Here is a 23,469-nt window from a genome sequence, read left to right as displayed (position 1 = left end):
TAATCATGATTTCAGAATGGGACACATTTTAATTTGCTCAGTTCTGGTTTTGGAATTGTTCTTTTTATTATTAACTGAGACAATTGAGGTTACTAAGTTTACTAAGTTTTCAAGCATAAAATGCTTTGTGCAGAAAAAGTTAGTTTTTATTTCTACTCACTGTGTCAGACAGGACTAATTTGGCTTTTCACCAGCAGCACACTTGCATTGCTGAGCTTTGGTGCACATGTATTAGTTAGGAAGTGGTGCTGCCATTTTGTAAGGTTGCCTGTTTGTAGCACATGGATTGCAGAAATCTCAATGCCAGAAAGTGTGTTTTAACAGGAGCTGCTTTTGGAGTGTCTGTGCATTCCAGAGGATGCCTTTCCCATTTCAAATTGTTTGCTTCTTCCCCCTAGTACCCAGTGATGAGGGGTCAGGATCTTTCAGCGGCCACTGGTTACACTACTCAGAGATCATCCATTCTACCTCTCTACGAAGTAAGTGACCCTGTTTATGGAGTGATACTGAGTCAAAATTAAATGCAAAGAAACATCCTAAATGTGCAAATTTTGGGCAGTTCTTTGTCTTTGTTCTCAAGAGAGAGATTCCTGCAAATAATGTTAAGAAGGTATTAATCTAAATACACTTTCATGTGTTTGCTTGTATGATACAGATGAAAATGCTGATTTCTTGAGTCATTGTGACAACATGCAGCTTTCATCATATGCTGAAATTGCTGAGGTGCTCATCATTCAAAGGGCTTATCTGGGCTGATGTGGTTACAGGATCCAAACTTACTTTAATTCATTTTCCCATGTAATTCATTATTATATTTTTATTTCCCCAGAATACTTTCCAGGAGCTACAAGTGGTAAGGAGAAATCTAAATTTATTCAGAACCCAGATGATGGATTTGGAATTGACTATGTTGCGTCAACAGACCACAGTTTATCAGCACATGACAGAGGAGGAAAGGTAAAATGATCTTGTTAAAAAAAAATAAAAAAAGAGAATACTCTGGTATATCAGAAAATGTGTTGCTGTCGTTGAAATAAGCAAGAAATCTATTAGTTTCAATTTGAACAGGGTTGGAGATGTGTTTTTGCCAAAATCTTATTTACTCCTTTATGTGTCTTCATTCTAGACATTTTTACTCTTTGTTTCTTCCAATCCCTATTTCTCACTAATTAATTATTTTTTCTGCATCCTTTCTCCAAAGTGATTCCACAGCTGAAGATTTTAAGGGCTTTATCATACTTGAACATAGGATATTGCAGGGGAAAAAGTCTTAAAGATTTGATTTTAGATCACTTGCATCTTTGTAGATGTGAATAAAGAAGGAGCACTGCAACATTCAGATGCTTTTCCAGCTTTCAGTGGCTACTCAGCAGGCTACAGATGGCATTCACATTCTGGTTCTGTGTGGTTGTGCTCACCAGGAGTTGCAATAGCAGAAGATCTGGAACAATTTTTAAAACTGATTATATATTTAGTTTAGTTGAATCAGCTCTTGGCCTATCACTTTAAAAGTAAACATGTTTGAAATCAGTTGGCTGCCTTAGGCAGTGGCTTCCTGGCCAAAATGTAGCTGTGAGTGCTGGGGAATCTATAACCACACAGTAACATGAAGTAACATGCGATTACTGCATTACTCTGTGGTGCTTGTTCTCATCAGTTTTAAATTGCATTTAATTACATATATGTAGAAATACTTATTTCTTCTGCATTTAAACTAAAATTTTTGGAAAATATTCTATGGTCCACTATGTAGTTTTGATTTTTCTGTGGACTGATACATATTTTCTCTAAATGGAAAAAGACTCTGTGCCATATAGGCATTCAGCTAACTTTTCTGTGTTCTGCTTTGAATTCCCTTGTATGAAATCCTTTACTTGTGGCACTGTCCTGCTCAGTCACCTCTTTGCAGCTGAGTGCAGTGAATGCTTTTGTTCTTTTTGTGATGGCCTTGCCATAGATTCGAGGCTGATCAGCTGCAGAGCCTGAGGAAGTCTGTCCGCATGGAGCTACAGGAGTTGGAGATGCAGTTGGAAGAACGCCTGCTTGCCTTGGAAGACCAGCTCAGAAGTCTGCACATGTCTTCGCCTTACAGACCTCAGACACACATAGTAAGTGTTAGTTTTGCAACAACTTTATGTGTTTTCTCAATGTAATGCTCATCACAGAATCATAGAACAGTTTGGGTTGGAAAGGACCTTTAAAGACCATCTAATCCAACCCTCCTGCAATGAGCAGGGGCAAATAATAACTCCTAAGCGTTAAAACTCAGTGTATTGTCAGGGGTCATGTTTTCTCATTTTCAGTTAATATTTCATCTTGGGGAGAAGGTGTGTGACTTTCTTGATATTAATACATACCAATACATACCTTGTGGGGTTTTAGGGCTGATAAAGGCAGACCTCTTCTGTCAGTGCTTTCTTCTTTTTCCTCTTCATGACCCTGAGTTTTCACAGTTTTGGTAGCAAGGGCTCATGTCTAAAATCCTTGGAGGATGGTGATGGGCCTTCTGGAGTTCTCCTATACTGATTTTCTTGAGACACGTGGGCAGAGAGATGAGACATTCACAGCGTTTCTTTCCCAAGAAACAGAGTGTGCTTTCTCTCTAGCTTTGCCAATCCAGGGGGAAAAAACCCAAAACAGCTCTTCCCCCACCCAAAAACAACCAAAAAACCCCCCAAAAAAACAACCCCAGGGAAAATCACATTTTTTGTGATTTTTTTCCTCCATTGCCTTTTGTAGCTCCTTCAGATGAACACATCTCTCTGACAAACAATGGGAGAAGCTCTGCTCCCACAAACATTCCCCAAAAGCACAAGAAGGGGATAAAAGGCATTTGTCTGTGTTTATTGGTGGCATGGCAATATACTTTCTCTTATTTTCCACTCTGTGGATGACCGTTTCTCTCTTTTTCTACTGCAATTCTGTCATCAGGCAAACAAAAGAAGCACAGACAAAAAGAATCATATGTTTTTCTTGGGTTTCATTTCTCTTTCTTAGCCAGTCTTCTTCTGCAGAAGCAGCACAGGCCACATCTTCAGTATTTTGTCATGGAGAAAAGTTGAAACCTAAGAACAGGAAAATATTACTGTGATCTCAAGCAAAACTTGCATTCTTTGAACCATATAAATATCTTTTTATTTGTAAATCCTTTTATAGAAAAGGGCCAGCTTTAAAAATGACTGAAATAAACTTTCTCCAACCAGCTCTGCTTCCTGTTTCAAACTTTCTGGTTTCAGAGAAACTCATCTGAGATGCAGCATGTTTATATGCTAGCTTCTGAGAGCTCTAAAAAAATCCTCAGTGCATTAATTTGACTTAATTTTTCAGGGTATGTATGGAAGCAGAAGTGCTGATAATCTGTCATGTCCTTCTCCATTGAACGTCATTGAACCAGTGAGTAATTGTTGTGTACTCTGTGTTTTACTGATGAAAAGAACCAGGAAGGCTGTACTTTAAAATGGGTTGCAGGAGATTAATTTGAGACATAATTTTAGAAATACTTTACTCCCTTAAATAGCTTTGTTGAAAACAGCTGCAATTTTCCTTTAGCTGTAGGTGTAAGTGGCTGTAGAGTCTTGTTAGGTTTTAAGAGGTAGTAGAAGTGAGATGTTTTTTCATTTAGTTGATACAAATAGTGCTACCACCTCATGAATTTTCTAGGGAAAATTATTTTTTATATTTCTGTGCATTTTCTGCTACTGAAAATAAGTAGTTCAAAAACTGCAGAAAGGAAAGAACAAACAAAGGAAAAGCAAGCCCTTACGTGTGTGTCTGTCAATGGCTCTGGCAAGATGTATCCATATTGCAAAAGTTAGTGGCTTGGGGAAGAGCCACAATTTTTATTTATGTTGGCTTTCAAAAGGCACATTCCTTTTCATGATCCTCTTTGTTGCAGTCATAAAAGCAAAGGATATATTTATTTTTTAGCTGTATTTGTTACATGGAGGGAATGAGTAAGTAATTAAATAAATAGCAAGGCAACATAGTTATGTCTGTATGTGACTTTCTTGTATGCTTATTTGGGACCATTTCTTTTCTGAATCCTTAGGTCTCTGAGCTTATTCGAGAGCAGTCATTTCTGAAGTCTGAACTGGGTTTAGGACTGGGAGAGCTTGGACTGGAAACTCTCCCAGCAGAGGGTACAGAGTCAGTATTCTCCCACGGAAACTCGGATTCCTCTTCAGTGTGCTCTGGTCACACAGGTAGAAAAGCTAAGAGTCAAAGCAAGAAGTTGTACCGAGCCTCTGTTGCCTTAACACCAACTCCCCCGGTGAGAGCAGGCACTGGACAGCCAGTGGAAAGCTTTGAGGAGTTTGCAGACTCCAAGCAAGAGGTGGAGCACAAACTTGAAAAAGTCCCTCTCATGCCTTCAGTCGATGAAATCCACAAAGCGGTGGAGCAGGAGGAGCTGCAACAAGTCATACGGGAGGTGAGGAAGGAGGGGCTGAGATCTGGGATGTTTGAACTGAAAACTACTGAAACCTAAAGACAAGGCTGGCTGTAACTCCTGCCCAATGAGGTTTTCTCTTCCCTCTCCAGCCAAGTGTCCATACTATTCCTGTGCTGTGTCTGAAAGCTCAGAACATGCCACTAGGTGCTGGAGCCACAGCTGTGTTTATGTGCAAAACAGTGGACTTTTTTTCAGTGGTGGTGGTTAGCATGTAAATTAATAGCTAAGTATGGCTGGGAAAGAACTTGCTGTCTCTACTACTTGGTTAAGCAGCAGTACTTCAGATTCCCAAGTGAAAATTTCTGTCATGTTTGCTTGCTAAAATGCCGAACAGGAGTTCATTTGAGTGGTGAGGTAATGTTTCTGAAACAATGCTATAGTAAATGTTAAGCATACTTTTCCAGTCCCACTACCCAAACCACTAAGGTCTATAGGAATGTAAGTGAAACAAGCTGAAGGCAGGTGGGAAGTTATTTCAGAGTTTAAGAGTGATCTTGGGCCAATCCTATTGGACTAGTTTTATTGGCAGTCAGTGAAAGAGAGGTTATTTTTCCTGTGGGCCAGGTTAAGAAGCACGACTAAAACTATGTGTTTTGTTAGTGGCATGACAGAAAAGCTCTCTGGCAAGTAATATAAATGGGGAAAGGAAGCCAAAGAAACTACTTGTTCTGAAAAGAAGTGCCTGTGAAAAAGTGGAGCAAACTTTGCTCTGAATACAGAAATGGGAATCAAGAACTTGTGGATTTTATTCCCCCCTCTTCACAAGAGAGGAACCACTTAGCCTTCAGCTTGTCCCTTGAAGCTTTTGTATGGCTCTGCCATAGACCACTGAAGACTAGGTAAGATGTCTTGCTTAGAAATGTGCAACAGGCAAGGCTGTAATGCCATGGTATCTTCCAGGTCTGCTTGTGTTGAGGCTGTGGATAACTGAAACCAGCTTTGCCTTAGCTTTGCCTTGAAATGGATGAGATGCAGACCGCTCATCAGAAGACTTGCACATGAGCTATTTAGCACACCTTGCACGGTGCTTCTGATTCTGCAGCGAAGCCAGGGTGTGGCCTTTGTATCCAGGCTGTCTGTAAATATCTATGTGTCAGGGCAGTGGTGTCATGGTGGATGGTTGCTAAAGGAGAAACTGAGATAAGAAGGAAAACTGCAAAAGCAGCAGAGACCAAAAAAAGTGAGTTGAAGTCAACAGACAGAATTATTTCAGTCAATATTTTTTCTGAGGTTAGCCTCTGTGAAAGTTCCTCTCAGCTTCATTAGTTAATAGCAAATAAAGATGTGTACTCTGCACAGAGATTGTTATTTGGGTTGTGTGGCACTGAGGACATTGTAATGCTGAAAGAATCCACACTGAACTGAGAGACTACTATTCAAAGATGAGTAGTCAGCAAACAAACTGAGCTTGACTCACTTTGTGAATATTTAAGCACACAGAGAGATTGTCCCTCAGTTTAACTTCATTGGCAGTGGGTTCTGGATCAACTCAAGATTCTCAGCATGAGGAGTTTTGCAGGTCAGAGTAGAAATGCATTGGCTTAAAGCACCTGGTAGATTTTGCAGAGCCAGAACATACTATTAAACACCTATCAGGAAGATCTTTATTATTTCATAGGAGTTAAAACAGAGCATAAGTTGAAATAATGCCTTGCTTAAATAGCCCTGTTGTTAGCTAAAGAATTCCAGTTTCATTGTCAAAAGAAAGAAATATGGTAGGATGCATTCTTGATGTATGCACTCACAAATATTAAACCCTTGCTTACTCTTCCCGTTCTCTGTAGCTGTGTGACTGTATGTTGGGGAGAGAGGAGCCAGGCAGTGGGTGGGATATGCCTGGGTGGGCTGTAATGCATGTGAACTTTGACCTGTAACTATTTGTTCCATGAAAAAAACCCATGGTGTTAACTTCTGGCATTAATGGACTAACTCCCACGGAAAAAACCTTCGGCAGCATGAAGTGTTAAAATAGCAAACAGTAGCTCTCTTGATGAAATACAGCCTGGCCTCCACAGGATTATCACATGAAGTGCTTACTGCTTGACTTGTGCAGGTCACGGTGTCACTAGGAGGGCCACCAAGCCCTCTCACTCTGCTCTTCTCCAGTTTAAAATATGTGCTAGTTTAAAGATCTTTCTGCTTAAGAGCAATGGAAGTTCTGATTTTGCTAACAGTTCTTCATTATAAATGACATTTAATGAAGTTACACTTTAAGGAAATGTGTGATTTTCCTGTCAACATCTGCTTTAAGAGGCTGTAATGATTCTTAATGGGACAGAGATGGTCTGGCAGAGAATCATCCCTTTTCCATTTTCCATTCAAATCCATGTTAGCTCAACATCCCTCAAAATGTCTGTAGGTTCTTCACATCTGCAGGTATTCGGTTCCTCATTTTACTATCTCGAGCATAAAATCTCGCCAGCTGCTGCCATGAAGAAGTGGCACGGGAAGAAAACAGAATAGGAAACAATTCTTTTAGTGTTACAGAAAATGTACTTCAAGATCAGAGGTATAAGCACTGTGAAAAGCCGTATTCCCATTTTCCATTAGTAGGTGAAGAACGCTGCTCTCCATATTTGCCACTGTGACACACTTCACTCTCAATCAGTTCTTTATTTAGCAGCAGCATAATATTGCAGTAATGGTAATTCTTTTCTAGGGAGACAGGTCACTGGTTTACTTTTGTAAAATTATCTATGAGTGTTTTTTCTCTGTTTTCAATGCCATACTGAGTATTGGTGTTGTATCAACGTAGTAAATGTAGCATAAATGAGTGGTTCTCTTGTTTTTCAAATGATCAATTTTTCATTCACTTGCTAAAAATAATTGATGGAGCATTCATTGACTGCTTTTCTGTGTTTTGTACAGAGAAGGCCTTGGCAGCGGGCTGTGCCCTCTGCAGAGCAAATAGAAGGTGCACCTTGCCCCTAATAATTTATAATGAAAAAGGCAAATATTGGCCATTGGTCACAACACACACGTGGTTCTGAGTCACTGCAGGAGTCAGTGCTGTGCTCACCACACAGGAGTGACCTTGCTGAGTCTGGAGGGGGGAGGAAGCAGAGGCTGTGAAAAGAATGGAGGGTGGCCTTGTTGTCCTCCAGACAGGAAGGTGAGAAGCAGAGGGCTCAAATAATCAAGGTCAAGCCAGAAACTGTTGGAAGAGCTGAGAATAGAACAGGAGCTGCTTTGCCTCCAATCTCTACTTTGTTACAAGACTGTCTGTCATACTAGATCATTTACTTGCTAATTTGGGAAGCTTTTATGAGCTTTTTTTTTTGGAAAGTGAGGTTTATTTTTGTCTATGTGTTGAGAGAAAGGTACAGAATGACTGTTTCGTAGCGTACTCACAGACCCACCCCATGAGATACTGAAGAAGAAATGTGGAGAGAGCACTGGGGGCTCTCTTATGCCTGCTGGACAGTTGGAGTGCTGTGCAGGTTTCCCTGTGCCTACATCTCTAAATCCCAAAGCTCTTACTATGCTGACAGTGGTTCTAAAGCTTTGTACATCAGTGTGTGCAAAATCTGCATAGATATCCTCTGGGCTTTCAGCTGTTGGTGAAACAGGCCCTATTACACAATGGCTTTTTTTTTGTCTATTAATCAGCAAACAACCCCCTGGAAACCTGTTTCCCAATAATATTAGAGTCTCTGAATTTTTGCTTGATGCAAAGTAGTAATGAAGTGAGGAACTTTGCCACTAATGGTTTAGGGATTGAATTGCCTGCCAAAGAGAGCAAGGGATAAATAACCTGTTGCTAATGCTGCTGCCACCCTTCTGACGTTGTTGCTTAATCCTTTTGACGCACCAGGAAAAGGGGCGACTAGCATGAAAAAGAAAAATGTATTGCTTAACTGGGATGCTGACTGCTTCTGTGTGTGACCCTGGACCAGACTCTGACTCTTAGTCCCTGCACACTCTCACAGTTGTTGTCCTCTGTCCTTGGAACTTATCTGACTTGTCCCTCCTGAAGACCATCCCAAAAAATAAGTTGGTGCCAAAGATTCCTTTGTACTTGCAAGAAGTCCATATTGTTTTTCTTTGTCGTGTCCTGCTACTTTCCAGCATAATATGCTTTTGCAGAACTGTGTTTTGCCTCATTTCCTCCTTTGTTTTCTTTACTGTAGCCATCAGTGCTCTGCTCTTTTTTTGTTGTAGCCTCAGCTCCATTCACATGCTTGCTACTAGAAACTCCTAGATGTGTTTTATATAAAACTGAATGGTAAATGCTTTGTAACAATCCTGTGAAAAATAGCCTTCACTGGCATACATAAAACCCCAGTGGCCCATTGATGATGTAAGCAACTATTGAAATTCTGTCTCTCCTGCTGAAAGTATGCAATTAGGATTTGTCTCCTTTTGAATTATTTGAAAACAAGAGCTCATGTTCATGGACCTGTTCTACTGTGTAATCTGTGAAGGAGATCAGTCCTGCTTCTCTTTTAATGAGAATAACAACTTGTCAAAAAGTAGTGCATTTAGGATAGTTTTGATGTATATATCCTGAAATTTTTATTTTTTCAGAACTTTGCATAGTTGAAGTGTGTTCTTTTCTTAGCATAAAACCAGATATCCTAAGTGTAAAACATATACATACATATATATATATATATATACACACACATATACTACACCATCTGGAAATACAGAATTAGTTTGGTTTTCATTTATACAATTTGCAAGACCTTCAAAATTACTTACAGTTATTTTTCCATTCTTCTAATGTTTTTCCTTTCAGAGTTTTGAAAGTTGACTTTTTGGTGGTACGTGTTGGTAGTGTCAAACATATCTGCAATATTATTTAGTTTTATCCATTAGTTATATAAATTACTGACCTTAAAACTTTGGCTAATCCCTTTCAGATCAAGGAATCTATTGTTGGTGAAATAAGAAGAGAAATAGTAAGTGGATTGTTAGCAGCTGTATCACCCCAAAGCAGATCTGCTACTGCAAAACAAGATACACAGCCATGAAACTGGTACTACAGGTAATCTTTGGGGATCTGCAAGAACCAGATTTTATTTTGATTTTAATTGTGTTAAATATCATTGCTAACTTAAACCTTGCTTTGTTTGCATTTTCCCCTTGAAACATAAGTGATCAAAATTGAAGTTAATTAAATACAGAAAATACTGATAACCCTGGACAGATTTGGAAAATCAGCTAGTTTGTAGTTTGGTCCATTATACTTTCAGCTTTCATAGAATGGTCCTTGATTTTTAGTTCCACTGTGCTCTGTGATGATTTTTTTTGTGTAAATGCATCATGCAAGAGGATTTCTGCAGTTGCCTGCCTTAGATATGAATAGTATCAAAATACATAGTTAAACATAACAAACAAGACTTCCAAAAATCTAATTTAGGTCTTCATCTTCTTTTTTTTCTCTAAGGTTGGATATAGTTGGAAGTGCTGTGGGATTCTGCCTTGGACAGCACCCACACTTGAAAGTGTCAAGTTGGTTTTGCTTCAGGAAGTGTTAAAGCTGCTGAGATGGGCTACTGTGTTTGGCGCTTGGTTCTTCAATGTGGACCTTTCCTTGAGTTCATCTGGGAGGACTTAGACACTTTAACGTTACTTTCCTTAAAGCATCAGCAACATTGTGTCACTCTGAAAGGTTCTGTATTTATTTGTATGTCCCTGTTGTAAATTTTTATGTAGCTAATTTCTTTGTCTAATGATGCATCATGAAACTTGAAGATTTCCAGACGTAACCAATTTATAAATAACACGTACACATTCAGCCTAGCTTTTTTTTTAAAAAATAGAAAAAACCCCACAACAACCCCTCCCAAAACACTGACCTCTATGAGGTATTTATTGTGCAATAACTGATCCACTTTAAGAGCTTGAAATAACCAATAATGGTTTCCACTGCTGTTACTTAGTGCCACTTCAAAAGAAGGAAACAATCCTGTTATACAAATTGCTGTTAATTCTTGGGGCGGTTACTATTAGCAGAGTGGTAGAATGACATGAGGTTACTCTCAAAACTACTTAAAGTTCTGACACTGAAAGCCTTATCTTTGTGTAGAAGACAACTTCTAATTAATTTTATTTGCTTCCTTACTGTTTGCTCATCCCTTTATAGGAAAGTGCCTTATTTAAGCACTGGGGTGGGTTTTTTCTTGTGTTGACTACTTGCAGTCACACTGAGAAGTTCTGCTTCATATTAACCAAAATGCAATAGAAATACTATCTTCTGAAAGCAATTAGAATCTGCAACTTGGAATGCATTAATGACCTTGCTTATATTATGGGGAAAATGGAAAAAAAATCTTTTCTTTCTCCATCCCTCACAGAGTGTATTTTCAGTCAGCCTGGTGAATATCTGATTGTTCCAATGGAGAAAATTGGAAGTCATTGGAGTTCTTATGTGGTCAAATAAACATTTAGTGGATAGGTAATATCCCTTTTGGCTGCGCTTCAATTCCCTTTACTCCTTTGCCTTTTCCATCTACTAAAACTCTTCACACTATGTCAAGGTCTTTAATCAAAAATAGTTTCAAATATTACAATATTATATGAAAAAGTTTATAAAATTTTAAATTGTGTTAGGAAGACACACAAGGGCTGATTTCTTTAAAAAAGTGTATATTAAACCAATAAAATATTTATTTTGCCTATAATTTGTATCAGTGTTTTGTATTGTGCATGGTTTGCTCTTAAGCAAAATAAAAGATAGATTTGATCAAACAGTACACAGAATGGGGAACAGTAGGAAAACCCCGGACTTGGCTTTCCAAAAAGCTTTCAGATATTCAGGGACCCTGTTGGGGGTTTAGGTTTTGGCACTTAAACCACTCTCTTAAAGTTCTTGGCTTCTGTTGCTGGTCCAAGAAGTTGGTTGGTCTTGACCTCTCATCAGAGTTTGTCCCTGTAAATAGAGGCAGGGCTTTCTTGAAAACCTTATTCTGCACATTGAAAAGCTGAAGTACAAACTCTGGCAGCACTGACATGTGGCAATCTGTACAAGGTGGTAAGCTGCAGTAGATTTCTGCCTTGCTTTGCAGCTTGGGTGAGCACACAGCTCCATTCCAGAACACCACAGGAGATCAGCCAGCCAATTTCTGCAATGCTGTCTGGAGACAGAACTCAAAGTGGTCCTGCCACTGCCAAAGCAACTGATGTGCTCTCGAAGCTCTTTCAGGTGCTTTGCTGGCCATGACCTCCATAGAAGGAAGGCTGCCCTTATCTTCTGCTTTTTCTAAAATTGTGGTGTGCAGGCCCTTGGCAGCCTGCCATTAGTAGGCAAGTGATGCCCAAGATGCTCCCTGCTGAGCTTTTCCACAGATCTGGTTTGCTCTGACTGCTGTGTCCTTTACAGTGACCATGTAGCTGATGCAGCCCAGCCACTGAGAACTGCTCTGCTGGGTGTGGAGGGGCAGAGTTTGCACTGCCCTTCTTTTTGGTGTCCTGCTGGGCAAATAGCTTACACTGGAAACACTGCATGGGTCAGAACATTTGCATTGCTATACCACAGATGAATCTGCTTCAATGAAACTGGACACAAGGAGATACTGATTAGGGGAGAGGGAATTAGAGGCCCGTTTGGAAACTGAAGTAATTCATACCTAACAATGTAAAGCAAAACCTAAACTACTGGAAAAATAATTCTTTTGGAGGATCTTTTCAATAGGAAACAATGCCAAAACTGTGAAACCTGGATGATGTCATAAAACAGAATTGTTGGTGGTTAGATGGCTTCAGCCAATGCAACACTTCTGTCTGAATTAAAATGATAATGTAAAAAATGATGCATTATTTGATTTTTCAGGAAAACCAAGAAGCTCATTAACTTGACATAAAACAAATTTGATTTTTCATATGTGATTTTGGATGTGATGGTAGTCTTTCATATTCATGCCATAGAATAGAAATGCACAATATTGTTGTGAGAGTTCTAACAATAGAAGGCAAGGCAAAAAGCAAAAGGAAAATCACTTGAAAACTCCTTATAGTTTATATATTTTGTAATTCTGCATGAATGCTTGCTGAATGATGGTTAATACATACGGGAATATATTTTTATTTTTTGGTCAGGGTAAGAGGAGAAATTCTGGACAATAGCTGAGTAATGAAATGGTAGCAATGAGAGAGCAGTTATGATGAAGAGCCAGATTTACAACAATGAGTGAGTAGCGTTTTTCCTTGCTGTGCAATCTGTAAATTGAGGTAGCGCTTAACTCCTGGCTTGTCCCTACAAATGGACCATCCCCATTCCTGCTACTCCCAACACCTAGATAGGAAATATCAAACAATTGGGCCCCAGCTACCGTGCCCAGGTCACCAAAACCCAGATCCTGTCCTCCAGGTGTGCCTCCTGGTGTGTCTCAATCCCTCGCTGGCAAATGCTGCAGGCAGGACCTTGAGGATTGCTGTGATATCTTTTGGTCTAGCATGGTCTCAAAGGGGGAGGAAGAGGCAAGAAAGAAGGGACATCTGAAGAGTCTCAAATTCTAAAACGAGAATTTTAAGAGCATGTTCTGAAATTGTCATACTGAGCTTTTATAGGTAATCTGCGACTTTCCATTTTCTGCCTGGGAATGTGTGTTTGCACAGGAGTTTTCTAATTCAGACTGAAACTGTGGAAGTTCATTCCTTGGCTTATCTTCTACAAGTTCTATATTTTAACTTTTGTTTAAAAAAATTACAGTAACAACTGAATTGTATATTTCAGTTGTTTAATTCATTGGCATAGTCGGTCAATTTTTGCATTTGAGATTTAATATGGAAATAACATATTATGATTTTATTCTAAAACCTATGTACACTACACAGTTCTGCTTATTGAAAGTTATATTGGATTTACCCTATTCTTGGTAAGGAAGCAAATGGTAGCATCTCTTCCTGCTGAAATACCATCCTAAAACCAGTACCAGAGTTTTGCTTTCTTCACTATTGAACTATAGTCCATATTAGGCAAGAATCTCCTGACTGTCTGCTCAGGTCATGTCCCATTAATCCAGCTCATTTCCTATGTTTTGGATGTGTGTATGCTATTGATGGTAGTGGATAGGATCTAGCAGTAAATGTTTGTACATTACTTCAAAGTGTGGAGAGCTCTGAATTTCAGAGGGAGACTAGAATAGACAGGGTAAGTTCTCCTGTGCTCAGATAGAGTGACTTTAAACTGATTCTGATTATAACTATGCTCTTAACTAAAGAGCTTGTCTAAGTTGAAATAGCTGTATCTTTTTTGCTTATCTAGGCTTTATGTATCCACATATACAGTTAGTACATAAACAAGTCCAAACCTGATATTCTGTGGATAAGAACGGGCAATGGAAATTTGGGATAGGCTGTTATGACCCCAAGAGCTCCCACTGAATGTCCTACTGACTCTGTCACTGCTCAGAAAGACTTTCTGTTCTTCTTGACCTGCCTGTGGCAGGACTTGGTACTCATGAGGCAGATGAGATCTGCTCTGCATTCTCCCACCCTTGCAGATTTTAAATTCCTTGCATTTTCTATATATAAATAGCAGACTGTGTTTCCAGCCACTCAGTGGGAGTCACCCTGTTTGCAATGCTGTTTTGAAAGGAAAATTTCAGTGCCATTTTGAATATGTAATTTTTTATTCTTGGAAGGCTTGATTTTAGCAGCTATGAGTGAGGCACGGTGCAGAGCCCAAAGGGAAAACCTGTCCATGAATGGGTGTGGTGTGCACAGCACAGGCCATGTCCACTGCTCATGCTTTCTCCCTCTCTTTCTGCTCATGGTCAGCACCAAGAGCTGTGAAGCTGATGCCCCTGTCTGGGCAGAAGCAGGGAAGAGGCTGTTGGTCAGTTTGTTAGAAAAAGGCAGGAGGAAGTGGCACATTGTGGCCCTTTTGGCTGCAGCAGAAATCCAATGTACTCTGCAGTGTTTGTCCCTCTGATGCTGCTGGGGCTGCCCAGCAGTATGCTGAGGACATGGTGCTGTGAAGAGAGGGGTTAGCTGGAGAGCCCAGGGAAAGCACAGATCAGCATATCTTTGTTAAATCACTCTCTTATCAGTGACCATAATGGGGAATAAAGAGACACACTGGCAGAATTGCCACTTCCAAGCTGAGCCTTTGCTCTGCAAAGGCAGCCTGTTGGATCAGGGTACTGTAACTTAGTGCTTCTCTGCACCTGCACTGGTGAATTTAGGAACCAAAGCCTTAAGCAGGTTTGTTTTACAAGGAACGCCAGCTGTCCTCTCAAGAGTGATGCTGCGGTAGTCTCTGATCACACCAGAGGAGCTGAGGCAGATCAGAGCCACGACAAAAACTATGCAAAGAGAATGCGGAATGGACACCCTTGAATTGCCATCCTAGAAGCCTTGTCTTTGGCTGGAAACAAGATATAAACTTTTCCTACGACACCAGGGGAAATAGGTCAAGCAGGAGCAATGCCATGAGTGCTTCCATAGCTCATCCCTACAGCAGGATATTTTAAAAGACAGTGTTTCATACCAGAACATAGTGAATGACGTAGGAAGGAAAGATCTTGGGAAATTATTATTCTTTGTTCTTCTATTATAGTTTCAGCTGAATCATGAAGGCATCTGAAACTGAAATTGTGGAGAGTGCACTAAAAACAAAAGATGAACTACAAGGATGTGTCAGTACTTGAATGTGTTTCAGCTCTTCCCCAGACTGTGATGCAGTCTATAGAAAATGCAAGCACACTTTGCCTGGAGACTTCTAATGCTGCAAATTGGTGTAAGTGGGAGCCAAGGTAGGCATCCTGAAATGCTATATCTGAGTGCTCTCTCAGTATGCCTCTTACACTATTTAAAAAATACTGTTATTGTATTAGTGCATGTGAAGATGGTTGGGCAGCCAGCTCCAAACAGGCACAGGGAGAAAAGCTGCAGGAAGCAAATAACTCCACACCACATCATTGGGGGCCTCTCTCCCAGTCCTAGCCAGCCCCATTAAGGATTTGTCCTTGTGTTTTGTTCTGTCCTGCTGTCTCCCTTCAGAAGCTGCCAGAAAGTGGTTTTGTTGTTTTGGGTGTTTTGTAAGGTTGTTGAGCTTTTTTCTTATATACATTGATAAAAACGCCTTTGAGACGCGATTCCTTTGGACGGCAGTGTCCAGCAATCTAGAGCTGAAACACACTGTTAGAATACATCGAGCACTTTTAATAAATTTTTACTGTTTGAATATGATTTTTTAAATTACTTTATCATTAACATAAAAAATGTTAAGCCTTTGCAGTGATAATTATAGTTCCTGTAATCAGTAATGTATATTAGAATTGCAATTGTACAATTTAATGCATGAAGTTTCATATACATCTAGAACAGATATTTTATGGAAAACAGTTTTTTTTCTAGAGAAACTTGATATGTAAAATATACCTTTTATTAATATTTATGGTAGCAAGGCATCTGAAAAACATTTTTCTCACATTGTCTGGGACTGCAAAAACAAACATTATTTTCTTTCAAGTATGAAAATTCAAGAGGAAAGACACAGCTTCAGATCCCCACGTATGTCCCACCCCTGTGTATGTGGGTGTGTATATATCCCTGGTATATCTGAAGCTGCCATTGAAGATAATGGCACATCTGTGCATGAAGGACTTGTGAAACTGGATAATTAGACTGTCCTGAAAACAACTCTCTAATTGCCCTGGTGAAAGCAGAGTGTGCCTCTCTTACTTTAGTGCCTGAGGCTTCGTTGTGCCAGCACAACTGCACTCTTGCTCTTATTGTGGAAGTCTATAAAGCAAATTATGTTTTGTCTTTGTAGGAATGAATAGCGAAGGCTTAAAAATGGTCATATGAAACACTGAAGATCAGTGTTTTGTGCATCTCTTTAATTTGTTGTGGTAAATGGAACTAAACATTTCACTGAAGCACCAAAAATATTCAGGACTCAGACTGAGAGGTCCCAGAATAACCTGGTCTCGGGCCCTGCTTTGAGCAGCTGGTGGGACCAAGTATCTCCAGAAGGCCCCAGCCAATCAGGCTCTTCTGTGATTCAAAAGTCTAAGTTAATGCCACCTAAACTATCATAAGAAATTAAACAGGGTAGTTGCCAGCTGCTAGCTGTCAGCTGGAAACCACTATGGTTCACCGTAGCTTTGATTTGCATGGGAATTTTGGCCTTCATTGAGAGTTACTTTTGATCATGGAGCCAGCTGGATCCTTAACTTAAAGTGTATCCTTGCCTCCTAAACTTTATCAGGTCCTTCATAAACCAGCTAGCTTGTGTGCTTGCCTCTTCAGAAACAGCCTGGTGTTCTGATAATGTCTCATGGTTTTAATTTGTAAAAATCAAAGCCAAACAAGTTCTCAGTGTCTGACTTGCTGGTTTGTTCTGTGTGTATGGCCAGTGCACTGTCCTCATCCACAGCCCGCGCTCCTTCCCCACCTCCTCCACTGGCACAGGTGGGAAAGTACTCAGTGACTCAATAAGCTTGTGGTGAACTGTGAAAATCCTTAGTGCTCTCAGTGGCCTGAGCACAGAACATTTTCAAATTCCTCTGAGTTTTGCAAAGAGGTAGGTTAGGTCAGCGATTGCTGGGTATTGTTTCACACACATTTTTTGAATTAACATGAAATGACAAGTGAAAGTCAATTATATTCACAAAGGAGTACTATTGATATGATTGAACAAATTATTTTCCTGGTCTTGGAATGAGGCGCAGATTTTTTACCCTTAAGTAGGATTTAGCCTCTGAATTTCAGTCATCCAAAAGTGATTTAACTCTGAATCATCTTTCCTTTCTCTAGAGTTAATGGAGAGAAAATGTAATCTTGAGTAAACACTATATCCCACTTTACTTGGATAGAATGAGATGCCTGTTGATGTGTTTAGCATGAGGGAGCTCAGAGAGCTGGCTCAAACGTGGGTGTTCTCAGTATCTGCAGTCCCGTGAAACTGCAGTCTAATCTGATAGTCTGCAAACCAGGCCTGAGGTGCAAGCCCACCGGAGAAGCGTCATGAGGTTGTGGGCAACTCTGTAGCACCATCACCAAAAATCTTCCTGTAAGATTTAGTAGAGTCTAAAACTGTAAGATTTTAAAAAATATGTGAAAAAGCAAAGGGAATTGTTTGATATGTGAAAAGAGGAGAGCAGTTCTGGCACACTGTAACAGAGATCGAATTTTTGCATCCACCCCTCCTGCTACCTCCACCCCCAAAATCTGAAAACTTCCTGATTTGTGTTCATCAATAATTAAGAGCCCATCAGCAATACTCAGAGGGAGCTTGCATTGCACTTCTGAGCAGCCAGTTAGTAATATACGGTGGAGAGATCCTCTTTTTCAAATCCCAAGGCTCCAGGCCATGCAATGCTAGTATTGCATTTTCAATTAGCTTCTGAGTGAATGCTTGGCATATGTAGAAGTGAGCTGGTACACAATTAGCTTATTGTTCCTTTCAGCTTTCTGCTGAGAGGATCTGAAGGGCTCCTGAAGAGAGGGGAGAGGGGAGGAAAAAAAGGGAAATAGCCAAGCCAGTGGCATCTCTGTGGATGTGGCATAAGGGAGTTGCTCGGCTCCCGCAGATTCCCGTGCTAAGTCGGGAGTTACAGCTGTTACTGCGGAGCTCAGCCTGGCTGTGGGGACGGCGCCGGGGCAGAGGCACAGACCCAGTCTCCAGCTCCAGCCTCGCCTCTCGTCTGTCTCACCTCAGCACCACGATGGAGCCCAACAGCCCCAAAAAAATCCAGTTTGCTGTGCCCCTGTTTCAGAGCCAGATAGATCCCGAGGCAGCTGAACAGGTAAGGAAGATGAGTTTCCTTCACTCTTTTAAGGGAATGGGGTAGGAATGGGGCAAGATGTGGGTGAGAACAAGTGACACTTGTGGCCTAAAGGCTTTTCTAGCTCATAGTAGTGAAACTGTAGATGAAATACTCCGGAGGTTATAGCGATGTTCGATGCCCTTAAAGAGGAAGAAGGATATGTCCTCTAGCCAGAATAAGGCTTCTTCACCTTGGGTAGGTTTGCTAGCGTATATTTGTTGTGCCTTTTCTGTAACTGCACTTCTACCCTAATACTTGCATTTGACATGAATACATTCAATGAATACATTCTCAACAGATCAAATGTAGTATATGTACATAAAGCAAAACACAAAGTTGATAATAGGTACCTAACAGAAATATTGGGAAGAAGACATCTTATTTGCCTTTCATTTTAACGCGAGAAAATACAACTAATGTTTTGCACGACAGTCATCATTTCAGTTACTTTCTGTATTTCTCATTATTTTTTACAGTCTATAAGTCATTTTTACAGTGTTTTTACCTGTCTGAAAAATATATACATGTAATTATATCCTTGTAGTTATGTCCTTGTTGGAATAATGTGTGTCTTATTTTAGGTTTTAACTCATTCCCAAAAGAAGATACACATACTAATATATACATATATATACTGTACTGATATATATATATATATATATATATATATATATATATATATATATATATATATATATATATATATCAGTACAGATGTCTAAGGAGGAAAATATATCTATTACTGTGTACAGATATGTGTAGCTGTGCCTAAAAAAGGTCACAGGCAGTCTTGTGAGAAAACTGGATAAATCTTAATTAGGTGACCCAGTATATTTCTCTCTGTGCAAGTCCTTCTCAATATTTGCTTCTATTTGGGTACGTCTGATTTTAGATGATATCAGGGGAATATTATAACCTTGGAAGTTCCACACCATTATCCATGAAATTATTTGCACCTTTAGGACAGTTACCTGTTTCCTGGATATTCAGATGTTGTGTCACTTAAAAGGCAGACACCTTTTCCAGAAAATGATGAGTTGTGAGTGACCACTGAATGTGAAGTATTAGAAGGGTGTAGAAAAGAATTGTTCCAGGTCCTCATTTTGTCCATAGGCACTTCTGAGCTGCAAGATGTCCGTACATTACAGAACAGTTCTGCAATTAATTTGAGCAGGATGTGTTCTGGTATTTTTTCTGAAATCTGTGAGAACCATAGGATTAAGATTTCCTGGAATTCCCATGGCTTTTGAAATGCTGTAGCCTATTTTCTGCCTGGTATTTATGGGCAGTCCTTTTTTTTTTGTGTGTTGTGAGTTTGATTCCAAGTGCTATACAGTTTCACTGTGGGTGTGTGATGAAATTAGAATAGTAAATTCTACAGTCGGCTACAGTTACACTAATCTGGAATAAACCCATTAACCCTGATGATGTAATTTTCCATTTACACCTCTGAAAGCAAAATTTGAACCCAGCTAAATACAGATGTTGGCTTGGCAAATAAAAAAAGAACAAATGTACTGACATTGAGGTTTTGTGTCAGAATGGTTTCTAGCTTAAATGCTCCTCATCCCCCTCTTAAATTCAATAGAATATCAGGCCTGGAGGCTTTCATGAAGCAACACAAAGCTTTCAGTGCCAATGTGTGCATTATAGGAGGGTATTCCAATACCATACAGTTCAGCCACTGTTAATGGAACAAAAGTAGTTACCTAGATAAACTCTGAAGAATTGTATACAATTCAGGACTATATATTGGTCTGTAAAATCTGCTGTATTGGAAATACTCTTTTTAAGGTCTTAAATACTGAAGTCTTTTTAGTTAAAGAACAGTAGTAACACCTCTGACAACAGTTTAGAAATATAAGTTCATTGGAAAGCATTCCTCCAAAACTCTGAAATGTATTGCAAAATATTATTGATTATTACTTGTGAGAGTTGTGGCAGTGGTAGGTACTTGCACATACAAGCTCACACACTATGGCAAGTGTCTTCCATGCAAAGCTAAATGTCAAATTTTAAGATGTTACTGATAGTTTTCAGCAATACATATCCAAAAACTTAGGTCAAGATGATTACAAATTCTTCAGGTATTTTGGACAGCTCTCCCTGTGCTTTTTTGTTCTCCCTGAGCAAGCAGCAGCATGACCCTGATTGCTGTCAGACCAGACAAGCTGTCAGTAAGACGGTGAAGTGCTGCTGTTCTTTAAATAGTTTCCTTTCTAACTTTGCCTGGTCTATACTCTGGAGGACACCAGATGGATTTTTTGCTTTGCCTTGTGTGTGTGGCAATTGATGGGCCCTAGTTATTCTCCTTGGTTTGTATCTGTTACAGATCAGGAAAAGAAGGCCTACACCAGCATCACTCGTCATCATGAATGAACACATGCCCCCAGGTGAGTGCTCACATACCTTCTAAATCACTGAACTTGTATACACAGGATTGGCTGAAGACTGCTTTCATTAACTACATGATTTTAAAAATCCAGCATTCATTTTGTAGCTCTAAATGTCAAACAATGGATCTTAGGACTGTTTGAAGTGAACCCCATGTACACGGATAATTTCTGGCCTTCAGATAATGTCACTGATTTCACAGTTTTATCCTCCATGTAAATCTTGGTTATATGTAGGAGAATTAATATAACCCAGATCCAGTTCTTCCATCCACAAATATTTTCTTTCCCTGGGTGGAGACTTCGGGGAGCCATGAATTCCAACCTCTAGAGATACCAGGCTGGGTTCAGTGTTAATTCAACCCAAGGAGTTGTTTCTACAAACAGATCCTCTTACAGTTTCCTGATAAAATATATAATGTGTTTTTTCATTATTCTTTTTCAACTCTGAATACGTTATCTTCACCCAGGAGTCCCCACAGAAGCTTCTCTGTGGGATGAGTTGATTTGAGGTTGAGACATACTTTGTCATATAAATATGACTTCAGAAAGATTCTTTAATAAGCTCTTTAGGGAGTGTTATGAACAAAAACCTCACCAAAATGGGGAAAATCCTCAATACGTAATCCATTGGAACACAGTGCCTACTTTATAACAAACTTTATCTTTGTTGTGCTCTGCAACTTTTTTTCCTGTCATATCTCTTAGTCATCTGAATCTTTTTTTTAAATTTTTTTGGAGAGTAGCTTTCTGTCCTGATTTTCAGGTAGTTCAGCTCTCAAAAATGGTGCATGAAAGATCTGCCTTGAACTGACTTCCTTTACCTATATGGGATAATAATGGGATCTACACTGTCTGTGTTACTAGGACTTAATTTACAGCAAATTCACCTTGACTCGTAATTTCTTTTGCAATTCACTTTGTACACTTTGTACTGTCATATTTCCTTTTATAAACAGATACTTGGTACAATACCAAATCAAAACCAAACAAAGAATAAGAACTCTTTAATTTACAGGAAATTTTACTGTAAACAAAGTGGTGTATGTCTGTTATCACCTTTCCTGCAATGTTCATAATAAGTCTTTAAATAAATCATTTTTATTATGAGTCAAGATTGCTGCAAGTTTCAGCCAACTTCCATATATGCCCATGAGCTAGTATTTGTCTTCACTTACTTAGATTTGTTTATTAAGATATTATTTATTCTTTCTAGCTACTGGGAACTAATATAAATGAATTTATTATTTGGCTTAATTATAACCTTGTCCTGTTTTTATATTGTCCCTAAAGTCATATAAAAATAAAAACTTTAAAAGCAGCTTCATTTTCCTGCCCTTCACCATGAGGTTCATGCAGATTTCCATAGGGTGTCACTTGCTTAATATGGGCAAGTTCTGAGCAGGGTGTGTGAAGGTAGCTCTGTAAACCTGCTGAATACAGGAGTGGAAAGCCAGGCTGGAATGGCAGACAATAGGTTTACAATGAAGTGCAAATACTAAATAAAGCCTTTGTGGTCTTCATCTTGCAAGGTGCTCTACAGCTTCTGAGCTGGTTGTATGCCTTCAGCTTTCAGAGTCAGCTAGTTCCAGGGCCTCCTGACACCTTGCTGATTAAAACCCTGATGCTGAATAAAATTTGTCTCCAAAAATAGTAAATTCATGACTGCAAATGGATGCAGTTAATAATAAAAAATATATTTAAAAAAAAAAAGGTGTTAATTCCACACTCCAGCAAATTCCAACAAATTGCTTTAGAAGTCTGATTCCCTAGAACAGTGGGGAAACTGAGCAGCAGGGAATTCCAGGGATACTGACAGAGCCACCCCTTTTTATTAAAGTTGGGCTAAATTAGAGTCCTGGCCCTTGACTTTTACCCACTGAAGTGTTCCACTTCCTTTATTAGGAGCAAGGAGCTAGTGAAGGATATAATTCCAAGAGCTTGAAATGTGTATCCTAATGCAATTCTAAATGTTTGGATGCCCCTGTAAAGTTTACTCAAATTATCTAAACGTCTCTTTTTTTGAAAAACAGACACAGGCATACTCTAACAATCAGATTTTTCTGTAACCCTCTGTTACAGCTGCTTCTGATTGCATCAGGGAAAAAAAAAGTAGCATTCTTGTGGTATTCTGGTGTTCTGGATGCACAGCCATCTGGAAACCAGAAAGCAATAAAATGTGTTTGGACATTTAAGAACTTCATAATAAATTCAGCTTGAGTTCTTCTGTAAAAAGATCTAAAAGTTGTTTACTATTAAGTCTTCTTGTCCATCCCTGATGCCTGATACAGCTTTGATAGGGATACCTCTTCACCTATTTAGGTCTGGTCTATTGTGCTATAAAGATGGAATATCTACTAAGCCTAAGTCATTTTAAACCAATGACAGCTACTCAAAAACTGTAAGAGTCTGCTTGACTTCCTTGCTTCCAAGCAGTGTTAGACCACACTGAAAGATTTAAAGGCGGGTGATAAATGTGACTACAGGAGCTCATATCCAGCCTGTAGCATCATTGACTCTCACATTTCCTCATGCTCACTCTGGTTGGCATCATATATAAATGCAATCAGAGTCAGCAAAAGAGAAATATGAGTTGCAGTAGCAGCAGTGATTGCAGTGGACAATATGACCTTGTGAAGAAACAGCAATGGATAAACCCTTAACTCTAGCTGTAAGTTCTCTGTAAAGTGCTCTTAGATGGGTTGTGTCACTTCTGAGCAGAGAAACTAGTGCTAGCAAACTGAGACCTGAGTTATGAAGTCAAATCTATTGCACTTCAGTTGCCATCCATAGAGCTGTATTTTCTGAGCATCTGACATTTGATTTTGCAATATCAAGTCAGTTTGCTTTTATTTGAAATGATAAGATCCTTTTACTACCTGGGAAGGCAAAGACAAGTATA

The 23,469-nt window shown here is 39.4% G+C and overlaps 2 protein-coding genes and 1 long non-coding RNA gene across 4 annotated transcripts in view; all 3 read left to right on the top strand.

Annotated features, from left to right (window-relative positions):
* The window catches only part of ITPRID2 (ITPR interacting domain containing 2), a 38,732-nt gene extending 27,653 nt beyond the window's left edge, over window positions 1-11,079 (top strand). For both annotated transcript variants that reach the window (XM_086897595.1, XM_086897596.1), the window contains 7 exons: window positions 399-479; window positions 830-957; window positions 1,958-2,108; window positions 3,328-3,393; window positions 4,049-4,429; window positions 9,316-9,440; window positions 9,843-11,079. In XM_086897595.1, coding sequence (XP_086753721.1) covers window positions 399-479; window positions 830-957; window positions 1,958-2,108; window positions 3,328-3,393; window positions 4,049-4,429; window positions 9,316-9,426 — 918 coding nt within the window. In that variant the 3' untranslated portion in view covers window positions 9,427-9,440; window positions 9,843-11,079. The remainder of the gene's footprint in view (window positions 1-398; window positions 480-829; window positions 958-1,957; window positions 2,109-3,327; window positions 3,394-4,048; window positions 4,430-9,315; window positions 9,441-9,842) is intronic.
* Window positions 11,080-12,493: 1,414 nt separating this feature from the next.
* LOC147652227 (uncharacterized) lies at window positions 12,494-15,584 on the top strand. The gene is made up of 2 exons (XR_015289207.1): window positions 12,494-12,584; window positions 14,958-15,584. It is a non-coding gene; the product is annotated as an uncharacterized LOC147652227 (long non-coding RNA).
* Window positions 15,585-17,825: 2,241 nt separating this feature from the next.
* The window catches only part of PPP1R1C (protein phosphatase 1 regulatory inhibitor subunit 1C), a 46,861-nt gene continuing 41,217 nt past the window's right edge, over window positions 17,826-23,469 (top strand). Inside the window, exons 1-2 of the mRNA XM_023930901.2 lie at window positions 17,826-18,153; window positions 20,507-20,567. Coding sequence (XP_023786669.1) covers window positions 17,905-18,153; window positions 20,507-20,567 — 310 coding nt within the window. The 5' untranslated portion in view covers window positions 17,826-17,904. The remainder of the gene's footprint in view (window positions 18,154-20,506; window positions 20,568-23,469) is intronic.

Source organism: Cyanistes caeruleus, chromosome 7, assembly GCF_971803275.1.
Source record: "Cyanistes caeruleus chromosome 7, bCyaCae1.hap1.1, whole genome shotgun sequence".
Classification (NCBI taxonomy): domain Eukaryota; kingdom Metazoa; phylum Chordata; class Aves; order Passeriformes; family Paridae; genus Cyanistes; species Cyanistes caeruleus.
Note: the sequence above shows the minus strand (reverse complement) of the source record. Positions and strands in the feature narration are given on the sequence as shown.